The sequence below is a fragment of the Lepeophtheirus salmonis genome, chromosome 14, assembly GCF_016086655.4.
Source record: "Lepeophtheirus salmonis chromosome 14, UVic_Lsal_1.4, whole genome shotgun sequence".
Classification (NCBI taxonomy): Eukaryota; Metazoa; Arthropoda; class Copepoda; order Siphonostomatoida; family Caligidae; genus Lepeophtheirus; species Lepeophtheirus salmonis.
The window spans coordinates 5,179,209-5,198,071 of NC_052144.2; the positions used below are offsets into that span (position 1 = coordinate 5,179,209).

The window sequence follows — 18,863 nt, forward strand, 5'->3', positions numbered from 1 at the left end:
GGTTGATACTCAAGATTGGTTTAAAATTTAATTGAGAAGAGTGATATAAAAATTCTTAAACTGCATTTATTCATGCAGCAGATTTGAAACAAATAGATTATCTTCACTTTTTTTAAATATGTTAACAATGAAGTGTAAAAAAATTATACTGGAAATTGTGACGCACAAAAAAATTTCAAGAGTAAATAAATCATTTAAAAAAGTTATTTCTATGACATTTCAAAATTGATAATTTTTAAAGTTCTTCAAATAAAAAAAATGTAATAAATCCTGGTTTTTTTCGCTTTAATAATTGATTATTTTTTTAAATACCGGGCCGTGCAGAATTATTTACCCAATTTTGGACAGAACATATCGCGGACAATAATGACATTTCGATTGACTTGAGAAACAATTTATTCATACATTTTTAGAATAATAAAATAGTTTGTGATCAAATTTAATCAATGTAGCCACCATTTGACTCAATGACACTGGTCAGGCGACGTCTGAAGCTGCCACAGACTTGCTGGATGTAATCGGCGTCCATGGAGGCCCAGGCCTTGTTGACAGCAGCCTTTAAGGCATTTATGTTCTTGTTTCGTTTTTTGCAGGCCTTGGTCTCCACGTGAGCCTAGATAGATAAGTCTAGTGGGTTCAGATCTGGGCTCTGAGGGGGCCAGTAATTCTTGGTCCAAAAGTTCATGTTGTCCTTGAGCCACTCCTGAGCTTTCTTGGAAGCGTGAGCGGGTGCTCCATCTTGTTGAAAACCCCAAGGAGAGTTGCCGACTATGGATTTGATCCACGGAAGGACCTTGGACGCCAGAATCTTCACATAATCCTCCACTGTTAATCTGTAGCCAGTGGGGAACCATACCGGCTTCATGGCCTTCCCGTTGGAGGCCAGGAGACCCAACATCATCACCGAAGCAGGGTGCTTTGTTATTGCCATATAGCGGTGCTTATCTTGCACATCTCCAAAGCTCACAACACGGTCATTTTGCCTGTTGAAAACAGGATCGACCGTAAAAGTTTTCTCATCTGAAAAAATGATGATGCGTCCAGATGAGCTCTTGATATCATTCAAGATTTTCTTAGCACGCTCAAGTCTAACTTCTCGATTATGTTCAGTTAGCAGAGGGCGTTCAGTACGCCTCAGGGACTTTCCTCCAGCCCTTTTCAATGCCCTTGAAACAGTTGATCTCGACGTTCCCATCTTTACTTGCCTTGTTGAGACAGTGGGCTTCCTGCCATCCCCAGGGGAATGCTTGAGATCACCCCAGCCTCCAAGAGCTTGGAAACGTTGTAAATTGTCTTCAACGAGGTCCCAACCTGTTCCTTTATGTTGTTATGAGGCACTCCTACTCGGAGGAGGGCTGCAATTTCGATCCTCTTTGTTTCCAGATTGGACATTGTCTCACGTGTGGAAGTTGTTACGCTCTCACAGGAAGGATTTTTGTTTATTTTGACAGTAAAAATACGAAACAATCAGATTGGTTGCCACAAAACCTCTTAAAAAGTATATATACATCATCGCTAAATAATTTTGCACGGCCCGGTAATATTTTATTCATTATATACAGGTTCTGTTTATCTATTTATACTTCAATTAAAATATATATATTTGTATAAGAACCAGAACAGAACGTTTAATATAATCTATATTATAAGGAAATTAGTGTTGATTTACTGATTGCATGCTTGTCTTCCTGGCCACAATAAATGGCAATTGAAATAGTAGAACATACATTACTAATTGAATGAGGGTATAGAGTAGTCGTAAGGTTATGACTAATTAATAAGCAAGGGAGAATAATTTGTGATTAAAGTATTCATATACGTAATCACAGAGCATTTACTATTGTATATTATACGAAGAGTGTCATCAGAATATATTTGTAACCTTGTGATTTGTGATCTTATTCTATCAAGTAAATGTTTAAAAATTAAAAAAATAGAAGTATGTAATACTTTTACCTCACACACTTTCTTCATATAGAATCAAAACAGGTAATTTGTTTAAAAAAAGTATAAATATAAACCGTAAATACTAACAAAAAGTACAAGTAAAACGCAAAAAATGTTATTTTAAGGCCACCATGGCCCCGAAGACCAAAAAGTTTGTCATTAAATCCGTTTCTGGAGCTATAAGGTTTTAAATTTTTTTTTAAAGGAAAATCAATTGATTGGGTTGGCCGTGATTGAAGGACATACACACACATACAATTATTATTTAGAATAATAATTGGCAAAAAAAAGTCATTTAGACGTGTGAGAGTAGGTAACATCTTGTTGAAAAGTAAAAATCTCTCACCTGAAATGGGATTTGGCACATGCCTAGAGACTTTTCTCTAAAATGATAGTTGATAGCCACCTTTACCATCTTTGAATTTGGTTTTGTGAGGTGGAATTGAGCCTTAATGGAAAAGATTTTACAATTACTAAACAATATTAAGGGGGTGTCAGACTTCCACAAACTAAGGATTGTCTTGAATCTCTTTACTTTTTTAGCATCAATGACTCTTATGAACTTTTTTCAGCTATCGATCTATCAACTCTTATTTATGTTGATCCTTGCTCACAAAAATACAATAAAAATGTTATTAATCTATGAACATATCTCCACTATGTATTGAATAAATAATAGTACAATAATTAGGAAGAATGACGTAATTGGCTAAGGACCTTCCTCTATAGTACTCTATAATGTTGACTGACAATCATTTGGAATGTTTCTTTTCAGCGATTTTTTTATTATTAATAGTATGTATATGCTTATGAAAGGTTTAATTATATCTAATAATAATCTAGTTGGTTCTACCTGATCAAAGTAGGTTGATAAGTCAGATAAAATTAAATTTAACAAGCACACTAGAGTTAAACATGATTGTATGTGGTATTGTATCAATCAGGCTAACAAAAATACATTGGATTAACCCATTTACTTAGAGAAATATTCATATAAAATTTATAAATAAAATTTTTTTATTTAAATTATAATATAACACCTGAATAAAGGAGTATTTTAAATTTTTTTAAGTGAACTTTGTAAATATTTGAGGAAGATTTAACCTAAAGTGAATAAAATAATTTAGTAGGCAAAAGTCAAAATTAACTAGTTTGAATTAATAGCTTAAAATTAATGCAGACACACTTTAAAGATTATAAATAACGATTAAAAGGACACTGACATTGTCTAAAGTATATAGATAATTAGATACCTCCTTGTGTATCAAGTATCCTACTTTTGGTTAGTTTCAAAAACACCAAAAAAGGGCTATTAATTATTGCATTGCATCAAAAATACTTTGGAATTATTTGTTTAAGGTAACTACCTATTTCATGTTGTACGGGCGTTGAATTATCTTTTAAATTGTGAAACTTATGAGCGTTTCAAAATAAATAAATGATTTTTGTAACATGGATCCTCACTCTCTCGTACAGATAATTGCTGTGTTGGTATGATTTTCGATCTGTGTATAAACATATTCTAATGTTGATTTGATTTTTTTTTTTAAGCCTTTTTCATGTTTACAAAAACATCACAAGGAACCAGGTCAAGAGAATGTAACATATGGGAAAGCACAGAACCAACAGTTTATCTGACTCATCAATAGAGTTGTACAAAATATGACTTGCAGGTTTTTTTAGAAAAAATTAACAGAAAAGCAACTTGGTTATTCTGAATAAATGGAAAAAAAATTAACTATGGTTATAAAAAATATAATGAGTATAATGGGCATGTTAAAAAAAGAAACCAAAAATTAAGGTGGTAACCCTAAAAATTAAAAGAATGCTTTCATGGAGTTCAGCTACAATCAACTATGACAAAGGAGAAGGGGGAGAAGAAAATAAAGTTGAGAAAGGCAATAATTACTCCGATGTCAATACCCAATTCTATTCAGAATCCAAAAGGACTTTCAATTATAACTCAGCAACAAGTCCTCAAGGTCTCCGTCTTTTATGAGCACAAACGTATGTATAATAATATATTATACATAATTGAATCAATTTAGGAAAGGAAGTTCAATACTCAGGAATTAAATAATAATGCCAACTGCTATGGAAAGGAAAATTCACTCTTTAGACTGCCAATTCAAAAAAAAATATTTTTTTAAAATTAGGTACTAAAAACATTCCCACAATTTACATCACTAAATATAATTTCAAAGCAAATCATCTACGTTATTTTCCTTCATTAATGAGCAAAAGCCGTAGTAATTACTTTATTTTTGAACGTTCTTTCTTAAAAAATGAAATCCGTTTTTATCCTTATTTCTTGATAAAAGTTTTCTAATCTGAAGAATGTTCTTTATGGATGGATGTCAATGTTTATGACATTGACTAATTAATATTTTTTTGAATCCGTAAATAAATATTGAAATAACTATTATTTGGAATAAAACTATGTAGAGTTTAATATTCAACCTTTACAGATGTACATGCTCATAAACTATTGATAAAAACATATTTGACATAGCAATACAGTTTGATTGAGTATTTAATGTATTTGGGTAGAATAGTATGGTTAGTTTAAGGGCTTTTATGCAAAAAAACACGATATTTTTATTGGCATGATTAGAAAACTTGTTGCCTGATAAAATATTGTGAGCAAACTTTTGGGGGAAAACAGTTTTGACGAAGGAAGATTAGCCAAACGACATTTCACCAAAAGACAATTTGCGAATTTACATTTTGCCTAATGAAAAATTAGGAAATTTATCTGAAAAAATTGTATTAAATATATTTATGTATTCGTTTGTATATTTTAAATCAATTTAAATGATAGGATGATAAATACATATTGATCATGTCGTGGAGGTAAATTGTTCTTTTGTAGAAAATATTTCTTATTAATTATATGCATTAATGATCATTATATAAACCCAACCCAGTAGTATGTGTTTCAAATATAGTTCAAATATTTACAGTTGTAATATATTTAATACATTCCGTAATAAACAAACACAATAGGGATTCGAATCGAATAAATGCTAATCAATAAATTAATTATCGTTTTGTATGATGAAGAAATATCCCACAAATTTAATGTACGCTTCATATAATAATACCATTGAATAGGTCATTTTTTTTTTGCTAATATTATACATGTTTGTCAAATCAGGCCTTTTTTTCATTATGAATAATAAATTATATCGAATATTAATTAACTGATAATAGAAAAGTGATTAGTACAACTTCCGTTCAAGTTGCTGTCGTGTTTATTCATTATTTAATATATTTATAGTAGTACACGACATCAACTCGAACGGATTATCCGAACTATATTCGAATCAATAACTATAGTTTTGGATATATTATAATTAGGCATTTTAAACTGTATTAAAATATATCTATAATTGCATATATCCATATATTAAATATCATTTTTCGCCCAAATCTCCAAATGGTCCCTTAGTAAAATGTTTGTTCGGTAAGTTGTACTGGCAGTAGTATAGAGCATTGCCTGGGGATATTGGGTGCCAACATAGACATATACTTTGCTTTAATATTATAGAAGATAACTCTCTAAGAGTCCCATAGTGTTAGTTACGTTTCTGTTGAGCACACTCAACCATAGTTACTCAATATGTGGGGGTTGTCTTCTCAAGAATAAAATAATAAAAATAATAGTCTTAGATAAAAAAAAATAATATGGTGTGATGAGCAAGAAGTACTTCAGCTTAAAAGTTCAACTTGTCCCTCGTTTAGGCATCGGCTAAAATACACATTTTGTCGAAATATTATAGAAGATAACTCCTTAATAAATCCTCAGTGTTACAATTCGTTATTTAACAGCACATTCACACTTTAATCCTCGCTACTTTGATCAATTCATGTGTTCTACCCCTCACAATGAAAAGAAAGGATAACATTACATAGATTTTTTTATTTATATAATGGGATGACTTATGAGTAGTTTATTCTCTAGAGTGCTCACTCACAAATAAACCAGTCCTTCCCTTTTGCTACATGCAGAGTACTGTAAATATATCTGAATGCACCTTATATACAGGCTCAATGCTACATGCAAAACAGCTGTAATTTTTCATCAATACAACTACATTGTTACTTTTCGGATCATAAATATGTATATAAAATACATCATAGAGCATTTTATTAATACGACTACATTGTTATTTTTTGGATCAAAAATATGTATATTTATATACATCAAAGAACACTATAGAGAGTGAACCCTGTGACTAACTTTCATGCTTACACATAAACTTTGCTGTATTAAAGCAACTATTACTTTTTTGATAATTAATTCTCGAACATTTAAAAAATTTATTCTTAGAAGTCTCATTAATAGTAGAAATATGAAAGTTCCCGATTTTAATTGCAGTTTTAATAATCTTTTGTATGGAACCAAGACTTGTAGAGTATATTTTTATACCTGTGGACCATTTTTGATAGGTTGCCATTGCCAAAATTAAAATCAAATAAAATTTGGCCCTTGTTGTGGAAATATTTAAATAATGAATATTTAAACTATTTGGAAGAGAAAGAGTGTCAGAGGAGACACAGTAAGGGGTATTTTACTTTATTGATAGATATTTTATTGTTAATAAGAGGTGATTACAGTCAGTTTATGATTTTATTCAATATTTATATTAAGAATTGTACATTACAATTAAACTAGCAAATTTTTATCAAGATTAAAGGACATTATCAATATTCTTAATAAAAAATCATCACTTTAATCCAGCCCATTCAATTTTTGAATCCTTTTTGCCCTTTAGTTTTCATTTCAATAAAAGCTATTTTTTATATATTTTTTTAAATATTATCATTTACTTCAAAAACTAATTATTTTGCCTCACACTTGAAAATTTAAATGAACTATAATAAGATCCAAATGATGTTCTTCATCACATTCAACGTCTAAGACTGACAATAATATATATCTTCTTTTATTTGTTTTATAATAATAGAATTAGTGAAAATATTCTCTTGGATTTTTGTAGCTATAAATTTCTTTATAAAGATACGTTGTTTTTAATTCCTCAAAATATTCAATAAAAATATGTTCACAGTAAAAAAAGTATGTAGCTATGAGAAAATGAGTTCCAACTCACTAACTTTTGAAATCTTTAAAACGAAATTCATATTTTCCAATATAATTCAACTAAAATTATAAGATAATTGATAATTAATTTATTAACATATTTATCAAGTAAGAGTTTCCTTGAACTATTTATGAATATATGTAATTGATAGGAGAGTTGAATAATTATGCGGCTTTGCTGATTAATATCCCCAGAAAAGAGAACCCCATTTCATTGATGGTCCAGGATCGTCTCTACTTTTTTCTAATGGCAGAAAAAACTCGAAAGTATTAATTGAATTTTAAGCTAGGATAAAGTGTCTATAATTACAGATATAATATAGGCTGATAAATGGATTCAGGATCATAACTATAAGTTGTTAATTTGCTATGTACATCATTGAAACTCTAAAGCTCAAATCAATGAAATAGTTTTACAAGAATATTAGGAGACAAAATAAAAAAGACTTTGGAAGTTGCTTTAATAGAAGAACTGCAGATGAAGGATATTTAGTCTCTTTGTTCCTCAATGTAGAATTTACATTTCCTTGCAGTATTGTTCATCTTCATTAACCGTATCCTTATTTCTTATAGATGTATGAAACCATTTCATAACAGATCTAAAGCATTTGAAGCAATGGATGATGAAGTAAACAATTTTGATGAGATCCCAGATCAATATGTTATGAACAGATATGAATTCATTGGAAATATGAGTGGACTCAAATCCATCTAAACTATCTTTATTGTTTTAGAAGTCATTGATTTGATGTATATATCACTATTATGACTAAGATTTATCATAATAAATATTTTCACAAACCGTCTTTAATCATTTATTTATTCCTCCTTCATCCGATGAAGTGGTTTGAAAGTAGGAGGTCTCGTGACATTAACCTTCTCTCTTGCTAATATATTATTGTTTGGAATTATTTTGCTAAATCATATATTTGTGATTCCTAAAGTTTATTAAGGTGTAGGATTTTGGAAGACTATCAATATTATTATAATATACATATGTTCAAGAAAATGAAAAATAAATATAACAATGAAAGAGAAAGCTGTTTTTACTGTTTTTCATGTTGAAATATATATAATATCACTATAAATAACTTATGTGTCTATATAACTGGAAGTTTATTATATGTCAACAAGAACTCAAACAAAAATACAGGCACACATTCGGATATGTATGGTTAATTACAATATTACACATGTGATGCATCAACATAAAAACAATCTTGAACAAAAATATAGAGGAAGAGAAAATATCAATGTATTTTTAACTTCATTTATACATATAGCCCAATATTTTAGAGACACATTTGTGTCAATTATTGTAATTTTATTTAAATTTGTACAATGAAGTAGGATAACCAATACCATTAACCATAGCTTGGAACCTTTATTCCATTGAAGATATTAATATCAGTATCAATGTGGCCTTTCAAATACATTCTATTTATTACTTATTCTTGTATAGTGACAATCCATTTTGGCTACTTCAAGTACAATTTACGTTGGCTTTAAATGCCTAATAATTATAATTTATAGATAAAAATGGACAATTATTTGTCAAAATATACAAATATAATCTTTTTTCATTTCCAAGAAAAATCTTAATAACTTACATTTGGGTTGAAAGGTAATGTGTCTGTTTTTTAGTGATATGTGTGTTTGTCAACTTATTTCGAAAAAAATATATAATATAAGCTACTAACTCTGACAAACCCAAACAATGCAGTATATCTTACCAAACCAATTAAACAGGGTTATCAAAGTATCATTGCATGAAGAACAAATTAAATAAAAATATACAAGGAGCTTCTTTTGTTTTTTAAGGGAGAACAATGAACCCTCTAGAACAAATAAATTTCTAAAGTCGTATTATCCAACAGAATGTGTATTTCGAAAGGTTCTGACATTAAAGTTTTGAATATTAAATTATGAATATATCCATAATTTACCAAAGGTTTAGTTTTAATGTCATTAAAGTAATCTATGTAGAGTGTGTTCCTGCGAATCATCAACTAGTAAAATAATAAACTTTGTATATTTACATTACTTTACATGTATAAACAATTTAACCTCTATTTTGCCACCCTTTGTCTCCACCATGGTCTGAATCCCAGGCCTGGAGGCCCTGCATGTTTTATATTGAAAGTTCCTCCGACATGTCAGACCACTCCTTCTAGACAGCAGCCTTTAGGGTATTGACATTGACACATACCTTCCACTCGATGAAACTCCAGCTTTCACAGTCAAGAAGACTACAGTCTGGTGAAGACAGATGCCACATTCACTAGTGTAAGAAATTTGCCAAATTGTCTTACCAAAACATTTGACTTTTTTTTTTTTGCTCTCTAAAGGATCTTGTTACTGTTTATTTGCTTTTTAATCATGGTAAAGAGACCCTTAGGCTACAAGACGATATGAAAAAACGTCATAACTCATCCCCTCTTCTAAAAACACTAAAGCGCAATTTCTTTTGGTCTCCATCTCAGTTGTCTTTGGTGTGTTGATGAAATGTGTTTCATAATATTTGTTTGCTGTTAATTACTACAACTGTTGATTTAATAATTGATTATACATCAGTAAATTATTTATTAAGTACATGAAAAGTTCCAAAAAATTCATTTATGAATCGCTGCGACAACTTTCTATACATATAAATTTATGATTCAAAAACATTGATCTACTACTGTAACAAACTCTTTAAAAAAATAAATATTTGTTTCAATACATTAGTTTATACTATAAGGAGTAAAATACATACAGGGCCCCCTGAAAGCTATTATCAATGAGTGGCATAACTTCATTTAAAATATTTCATTTTCAAATAGAAAAGGGGGGGGAGAAGGTTGTTAAAATCAAATTATATTTTAGCTTAATTTTCTAAGCACCATAGAAAAATAATTTTGAGTTTCCAGCCAATTACCCTTTCCCCGTCTATACCAGAAATGTATTTTTCTTATAAGTGTTAATTTAACCAAATTTTACTGTAATTTTCTTTTTTGTTTTTTCTGACACATTTATCAAGTTATTCTATGTTTTTGATATTTTATAGGAACTAACTTGTACTACAGGGTTCATACTAGGCTAATTTTGGGAAAGACAAATAATTCTACATTTCATTTCAAATTAATTTTAAACATGACTAGGAGGCTGTGAAATATAAAGGATTTATTGTCTTGAAATCCAAATAAGATTCCTGTATTCTTAATTATTAATTTATAGATTTAAAGATTTGTTAATAAGATTGATTCTCGTTGCCAACAATTTATCGAACAAACGGGGCACATTTGGCTTATTTATAATGACTGTAACACTTTTAATAAAGAATTGGAATAAACTTTTCCTAAACCTATTATCAGAAAAGTATATTTTTCTAAATAATCAAAAATTGAAGAATTCAATTACCATTACTTCATATATTATATTACCTCCAAATTAGACATAATTTTCCATTCAAACTTATTATTGTATTTGTAACATTAAATATATCTACAATATATTTTTAATCACACACCTTCCATTATATTGGTATATTTGCGTTTAAATAATGCAATATTTCGATTGTTAAAAAAAATGTACAAAAAATTTTTTAGTCTATATTTTTAAATATATTTTGTTATGTTGTATTTTTAGATAGTCAATTTCAAAGAAATGAAGTCCAATAACTATTCATTGCACAATGCATCCGACTATTCTTCATCCATGATATACTCACGGATCAATGGTGACGTAGAAAAGGATGAAGAAAAACTTCAAGTGATATGACATTTAATTCTGCACATATAATATCTATAACGGGATACTCGACGTTATTCATTATATCCTCACTGGCAAACCTTACTGTCCTTAAAATCCTTGTTCGACGATACAAAAAAATTAAGTCTCGTGTGAATTTACTTCTTATTCATTTAGCTATTGCAGATCTTTTGGTAAGTTGATTCTTATTGATTTATGTATAAAAAGTTATTGAAAGATTTCATGTTACCAAAAAGTGAATTAGAAAAAAAAATCCGAATATAAACCTTTAATAAATCCCTTATTTTGGGACAATTTTTGATTGCACAATATGCCAAAATGAATCTTAATAGTATTTCTCACCTTTATTTTCATTCAGAGAAAAAAAAATCCTTCCAATTATATGGTTGTTTGTAGGTTTTCAACTTTCTGGGAAATTGTCCTTTAGTGATCAAGGTGAGTCTTAGGCGAATTAGGTGGTATTGCTTCATAATAGCTATAAATGCTGCAGAAAAATATATCTCCTGTTCCATTAAAAGTACCACATATATTTAAATTTCAATACCTTAATAATTGGATGCAAGTTTTCTTTGTGATTGAGTTGCAGGATATGACGTCAGTTTTGTTTGATGAAAAATATTTTTTGTATCGACAATCTGACCATAAGATAAGAATTATTAAAAAACTTCTTGTAGAAATGTCTTCCTACGAGAATTATCCCGTGTATATCAACAGGTATGTGATTATAAACGGAATATCTTATTATAAACCGCTATAAAATTCATTAAGATGTTCATAGAAAGCCTGCCAATGGAAAAAAGACGAATATTTGTATAAAGGCTGTTGTGATGGCCATTAAAGATGGCATGTATACCACATCCCCAACATTTGATCCAAAGGATAGAAAAGGATATAATTAGGTCAGCAATAACCATGGATGACATAATAAAAGTTTAACAACGACCTACGTTATTGGCTAGAAGAAAAAAATATTCGATCAATAACTATGTAAAATAAACTGATCAAAATGTTTTCTCAACGTCATGAAAGCAAATCCAACATAATTTTGTTTTTTCACAAAAAAAACAAAAAAAACTAGGTATTGAGAAAGTTTTTATAAACTGAGAAAATAGGAAAATAACCAACATATAGGTATATGGAGTATTTGAGAAAATGAAATTCCTTTCTAAAACCCAACATGTTCCCTCAATCATGGTATTTATGAATAAAAGGTTTCGACCGGGAGAATTTTTTTCTTCTACATTTTGACCATTTGAAATACTAACCTCAAGTTATTTTGTTATAACGCAACAACATCAATAAAAACATGCTTCCAAGATTTAAAAAAAAAATAAAAACATAGTGTAAAAGGGAATTTTCATATTTTGTAATTAAAAAAAGTTGAATTAAAATGAAGTAGTACTAGAACTAATTACACCAAAAAAACAAACCTGCTTTCACTTATCTAACTAATTTACAATAATTTTGTGCTGCTTGAAAAATGGAACAATGGAATAAATTAGTTATTTATTTTCTAACAAAAGATTATTCGAATTTAAAAATGAAGAGGACCATTCTTATAAAAAAAAGTTGCTTAAAGGAAGCACAATAAAATATTAAATGAAAAAAACTACGGCGTATATATAATTTCATACAAAATTTCAATTCTTTTATATATTCAAATTATGGAAAAGGAAATAAAGAAAATAGATTTGCATATTTTCTGTAGGACCCGCTTATGAAAACGACAGCTCCGGAAACACTTATTAATTACATCATGTAACCTCTGGATAAAACCTACATTTATTATAGTTATTTAAGCTGTAAAACCCAAAAATGATCTTAAAAACCTTCAACTGTCTTAGAGTCTATATATAATTATCACTTTTTTATACTATAATTTCGATTTAGGGCTTCTTTTTTTCTTTTTTTGACGTGAAAGAACCAAATAATGAAAATAAAGGTTAAAATGAATAATTAAAACAGTGCAGTAATTATATAAAATTAAGCCATATATCTAATTATTTTTCTAGAGACAAGGGATTTATCCCAATTTAAGTATGTTTCATAACCAATGTATTTGACTGGTAATCATTACATGTTTATTCATATAATCCTCTTATTTTTATCCAATTTGATAACTTTTTCCAAAAAACTTTGTAGAGCCTATATATGAAATATTTTTTTTAAAATAATGTCAAAATGAAAAAAACAATTTAAATGGAACTTTTTTATAACAGCAAATCTTTTCAAGTAAAACTATAAGGTTCTTTTCTTGTTATATCTATAATATAAAACATTTAAAAAATATTAGCTTTTAAAAAATGATCTTTCATTTTATTTATATTTCGTATCATTAGACACATTTTTAGGAATTGTTATATGAATAACATAATGAATCCCTAATTTTTCATATGTTGTAATGTTTTATCAATTAATTAAAGCTTTTAACCTTCCTGGAAATACTTGTTTAACCTTAAAATATGACATTGAAATAAAAGTATACTTTAATAACGTGATTTTAAGAAATGAAAGGGCGATACTTTCTTGAAATTGAAGTCATCATTGGTCATTACTTTTTATAGTTTAAATAACAATGATATATCTCCTTTTGAGACGGTCAATGCTCCTATATCTCAATTCTTTTGCATTGTGTTAATATCATTATACATAAAATCAGGTTGGGATTTAGACCTCGTCAAATCTGTTTTTCATAGAGCCCATACATAATAAGTGAGAGTGGGTCTGTTAGTGAGATCTCGGGGAAATACTTTTAAATTACCAGGATGAGATAATAAGTCATAATATCTTTGAAATTGAAGTACTATATTTAATATTAAAGAGGAAAACACAAATTTCTAGCTAATTGTGATAGATTAAAGAATATTCATTATCTCCTACAATAGAAGCTGAAAAAATTATGATCAATTTTTTATTTCTTGGCTGTTATTTATGATTCTAGGGGTATCTTATTATATTTTGTATTTAATTATATTATTACCATTTATTTAGATGCCTCTTTCAATTGATATAAAGTAGTTATAAAAAAATTAACAATTATAAACGAATAGGACAATTCTAACAACATTATGAGCAGAAACACAATAATCATTTTATACATCCTATGCAGATAATCATAATAATAATAGTAAAAAGACCACTAGCCAAAAAAAAAAACAGGTAACGAACGTGAAGGCTAGCATGTATGTGTAAAATAAATATTTTAAAGGTAATCAAATGATATAATAAGCGATGTGCATCAAAGATCATCATGTTAATATAATTTTCCAATATGTTTACTAAGAGTGGTGTGGGACAGCTACTTCTCTGTTTATGTTTATAAATTAATAGTAAGGAAGTCTGTTATGATGCGACTAAATCCAGATCAAGACTGCCGATTACATTATAATTTGAGGTATAATTTGGAAAGAAAAGATATAAAAGTCTATAGACATAATATTTCCTACTTCTTTTTCCTCTCATGAGTCATAGATTATTCTTCTTATAAATACTTATACATTAAAATGGTTCACATATCAATATCTTGGCAACCCTGAGAGATATATGCTTATTTATAAGGTACTCATCAGATTCAACCGACCAAATTGTTTAAGCAAAAATACAAAACTCTTGATTTATCTTCCGAATAAGAGCGCCTGTGCCAGCCAAGGAGATGATTGAGCTAAGGAAGCTGCCTCAATTAGCTGTTGACTATGTTATCAATGATTTCAAGGAGTTTAATGGGTCATGTAAGCCTTCAAGGAAGACTCATACTCGTTCTGAGAGCGAAAACACACTCTAGATAACTTGATGGTCCTGGAGGACTTAAATGTGGTCTCTTATCTCACCAGCTCTGAACCTTTTGGACAAATATGTCTGGAGCATCTTTGAAGGAGAGTCCAATAAACGTGCACATAACAGTGTTGCCTCCATGCGGGCTTTCGTTCTCCCGGCAGTGGCTATCATGGACTAGGAGTTACTATATGTAATAGCAAAAGATTTGTAAATTGATAAATTTATTTTGGAAAATAAATTGTAATATACGTTATCCATCAATTTTCCGAGTTTAATATCTCCACCTTGTATATACTCTATTTTTCAGTGCATAATTTGTATCAAGATATATTTTTCCTTCTCATTCTTAGGAAGTATATTAGGGGATATTACAGGAGCCAAAAAATTGAACTATCACGCATTCTGACCCCTCAAAAGTTGCAAATGGTAAATAAAAATGTGTTTTACCAAAACAACTCCCGGAGAAAAAAATTACCCCCGCCCCTTTTTGTCTGGAAAGGTTTATGTATGAAGTAATAAAAAATTATGACTTTTTTTCATTTATAAAAAAGATTTATGTGCTTTAAAAAATTATAATACACGATATGTAACTTTTTTCTTAAGTTAAATCCCTTACTTCTACAGCGAGATAAACGTTGCGTGCCACTGGATTTAGTGGTAAAGTAGACAAAAAAGATCGAAATTACTTATGAAAAAGAGAAAATTCTGCCAATATCAAACTTCAAAAGCCCAATAAAATGTCGCCAAAACCATATTTTGAGCCTTAAAACCCTACACAAAAAATTCTTCAAAATACATAGATATGGTTTTCCGGGATTCCTGGAGACACACACCCACACACAGACATTTACATAAAATATAAGGGGATAAAGATAATTGTTAAAACAAATCGGTTTTCGGGAAGTAGCAATTATTAATTTACATATTTTGTATATGGCAATATATTAATGCATATGAATAGTACATATTTATCAAAATACAGTTATAAAATGTTTAAATTTATGTATCATATATTCTTATATCAATATATTTGGTAAATGATTTTTTTTCTAAAAATTTTCCGTGAGTATTTCGCCACAATGTACAATATGTACGTCGTTATACCGTAATCATAATTGTTTTTGGGTATAATATACAAAAACGTACACATAAAAAAAAAATATTAATTTATTCGACTTAAATAAGGAGAAACTAATTAAAACCTATTTAGTATATAATTATAATTAAAACTCATTACCCAAAAAATTAAGATGTATTTTCGGAAATTAACTTTCATAGTTTGAATTTGAGAAATTAGTGTTAAAGAGATGAGGAGCTGTTAACATATACTTTTTACTCAATTTTTCAATATTAGTTCGTATTAGACAAGTGATAATTTTATAGTGATGGATGAAGGTATTCCTTGAATTAAAATAACATTTTTTTATGTCGACAAATTTATGAGTATTATTGTAACTTGCCTGCAATAGGCAAGTAGTACTAATACATTCATTGAATTAGATCTGAGCCGTTTATTTCTTCAAATAATACAAAAAAAGGATTTTGATAAAATTCTACAAATCCATTGCACAAAACGAAAACAAAATCCAAAGAAGGAAAACATTCATTTAAAACTAGTTTGAACAAGCAAAAAATACTTGTACATTATAACAACTTTGTTGCCGTGGGAGATAGTCTTTACTATTGCTGAGGTATTAAATCGAGAAGGAGAATGATAACGTTATAACAACGAAGTTTGAACACCTGCCACAGCTGCGCATGCGTGGGTGGACCTTGTTTTTTGTTAAGGTGGCTAGTCAGAAGTGTTTGTTGTCAGTTAAAAAAATGGCATGGATCAACTTAGTATTTCTTCCATAATCGTGGAAAAGGTATAGTGTCCATGTTCAGCCTAGCCAGGTCCTTTTTCAGGAAGGAACTAAAAGAGTTTGGATGTGACAGCAAGACCCTGCTCCATGCCAAAAAGGCGATTGCATATATTGAATAATAAATATATTTTTTAAATTTGCTTAAATTGGCATTTTATTTTCTTTAAAATCAGATGATTAGTTAAGGTGGAAATCATTTTTAGAAAAATATTGTTGGTTGTAATTGTTATTCATAAGGCTTAAATAATAATATTCTTGTGTTGGAAAAAAATTAACATATCACAATCATATGTGTTGATCTGACTTTTTGACATGAAACCTTCTAATAAACACTGTTCTACGCATAGGTTACTTTTTTTGTTAACATCAAGTGCCGATTGTGTGTCTAATTAAATATAATATTTTTGGGTCTTAAAAATTGAGTTTTTTTTTTTTTAGCTTTTTGGGCAGGAGTTCATGGCAAAACAGAGGTGAAATTGTGTGTAGTCATAAATCTAAAATGATTTAGTATATACTCGTATTTATATATTCTTACACATAATTGGCTATTTATTATTTTTTTCCAAGCGCTAGGGTGCTCATTGGATATACATAAATTTAGTAATTTTGATACTTTAGCCTTTGCTTTTGGTACTTTTTGAAAATTATTTTTATAGAATGCTTTTTATAAAGCGGTAACTTGAAGTATAAGGTGAATAGTTTGAACAAAACCATTTTTATAAATGAACAGAAAGCTCCTCTAAAAGGCGTCATAAAAAAAAAATACACAGACCACGTAATTCGGTTTATGATAAATAATATCCATTTATAACAATATATCATTAATATACATGATTTGTTTTCCCTTCGTTACATCTATGATTGTGTTATTTTTAACTAAATACACCTTTACAGATGCATGTAAATATAGGCAATGATGTTTTTACAATGTTGTATCTCTCAAGTATTCAAAGATTCCGATTAAGTATGACATGAATTGGACTTTTTTAAGTAATACAAGCATAAAACCCTTTAAATGAAATGTTGTCAAGTTTATGTGATATCCTTAATGCACAGTAACAAGCTTTCTTTACCCCTACTTTTACCCACTCTCTTGGAAAAAACGGACACTTAGGTTGCTAATTTCTTGTGTGTAGAAAGCTTGTTCAAACTTGCACCAGTTGAAAAAAGTTGGCTTTATTGACGAATTTGATGTCTCAAATATTTGTAAAATGCACGGAAAACTCCATGGAATCTGAACTAGGAGTGGCAATATAACTATTGTTTGAACTCTGGCACTTATCAAGACTTCCGTTCGCAATCTTACGAATAAATTTGAGGCATCTAAATGTGATTTTGAGACATCATCATCATTGTCTGAGGTCTAAGTGACTGTGAAGGCCACGTCACTCGAAACAAGTATCACATGGACAAAGAAAATTTTGACGGCTTCATCTTGCCGGACTTTTGGGCACCAAAGACGAACTTATCAGTCGGATCAAGAAAAATTCCAGGAATGGCCAAGAGACCAAGTGGGGAGGACTCGCTTGGGCTTTCGGCCTCGTATAAAGACTGTACTTAAGGCTGGAATCTTTAATCAATAAAACGTATTAAAATCCGTCAATCTTTGAGAATTTGTTTTTATTGTTTAATTTGAATACTAGTCGGAAGGAAAATGACGTTTGAAAAAAATCATTCTCGCGGACAAGATAGCTGCAGACCCTATGTATATGTTTTTGTATAAACAAAATACTATGTGACAGTGTTTTTGCCCGCCATCTAAAAACCACATTCATTATTCTCATTCAAGCCATTGAACACAACAATTACCATTTTAAATTTCAATTGTAATAGATATGGCCTTTAAAACGTTTTTTTTAATAACTTTTTTAGTATAGTTCTTATTGAGAGCCATATGTTAAAATAAAATAATTGTAGATGAAAACTAAAGCTAAAAAAATTGATAAAAGAAAATGTACAATTCGAAAGAAAAAATAATAATTACGTTATATTTAATAAAGTTCCTTTTAAATTTGTCTAATCCCACAAAAATCTACTAGAAACATTTATATAATTTAATATTATTTTCAACTGTTTTACAGTAATACTAAAACTTACTTAACCTTATATTACAACTTTTAAAGGTTTTCTGTCAAAAAATCGATTTTGATTGATTTTTTCAAAATACATGATTAAGTATTTTAGCAATGTTAGATTGTGAGAAAGTATAAATTAAATATAAATAAATTGACTATTCGAATAATTTTAATAAGTAATAAATTTATGACAGACAAGAAGATTGCAAATCTAAAAAATTTTCATATCCAATGTATTTTATTAATATTCATTGATTAGATGTAAGTAATCTAAGAGACTTATTTATGTTTAACTTTTGATCCTTTCCTGACTTAACATACATCAATTAGGATGATGCAGTTGCCCAG

At 29.1% G+C, this 18,863-nt stretch overlaps 1 protein-coding gene across 1 annotated transcript in view; it reads left to right on the forward strand.

Annotated features, from left to right (window-relative positions):
* The window catches only part of AkhR (Adipokinetic hormone receptor), a 172,374-nt gene that overhangs the window by 69,209 nt on the left and 84,302 nt on the right, over positions 1 to 18,863 (forward strand). The window contains exon 2 of the mRNA XM_040725348.2: positions 10,679 to 10,974. Within this exon, the coding sequence (XP_040581282.1) occupies positions 10,807 to 10,974 (168 nt within the window). The 5' untranslated portion in view covers positions 10,679 to 10,806. The remainder of the gene's footprint in view (positions 1 to 10,678; positions 10,975 to 18,863) is intronic.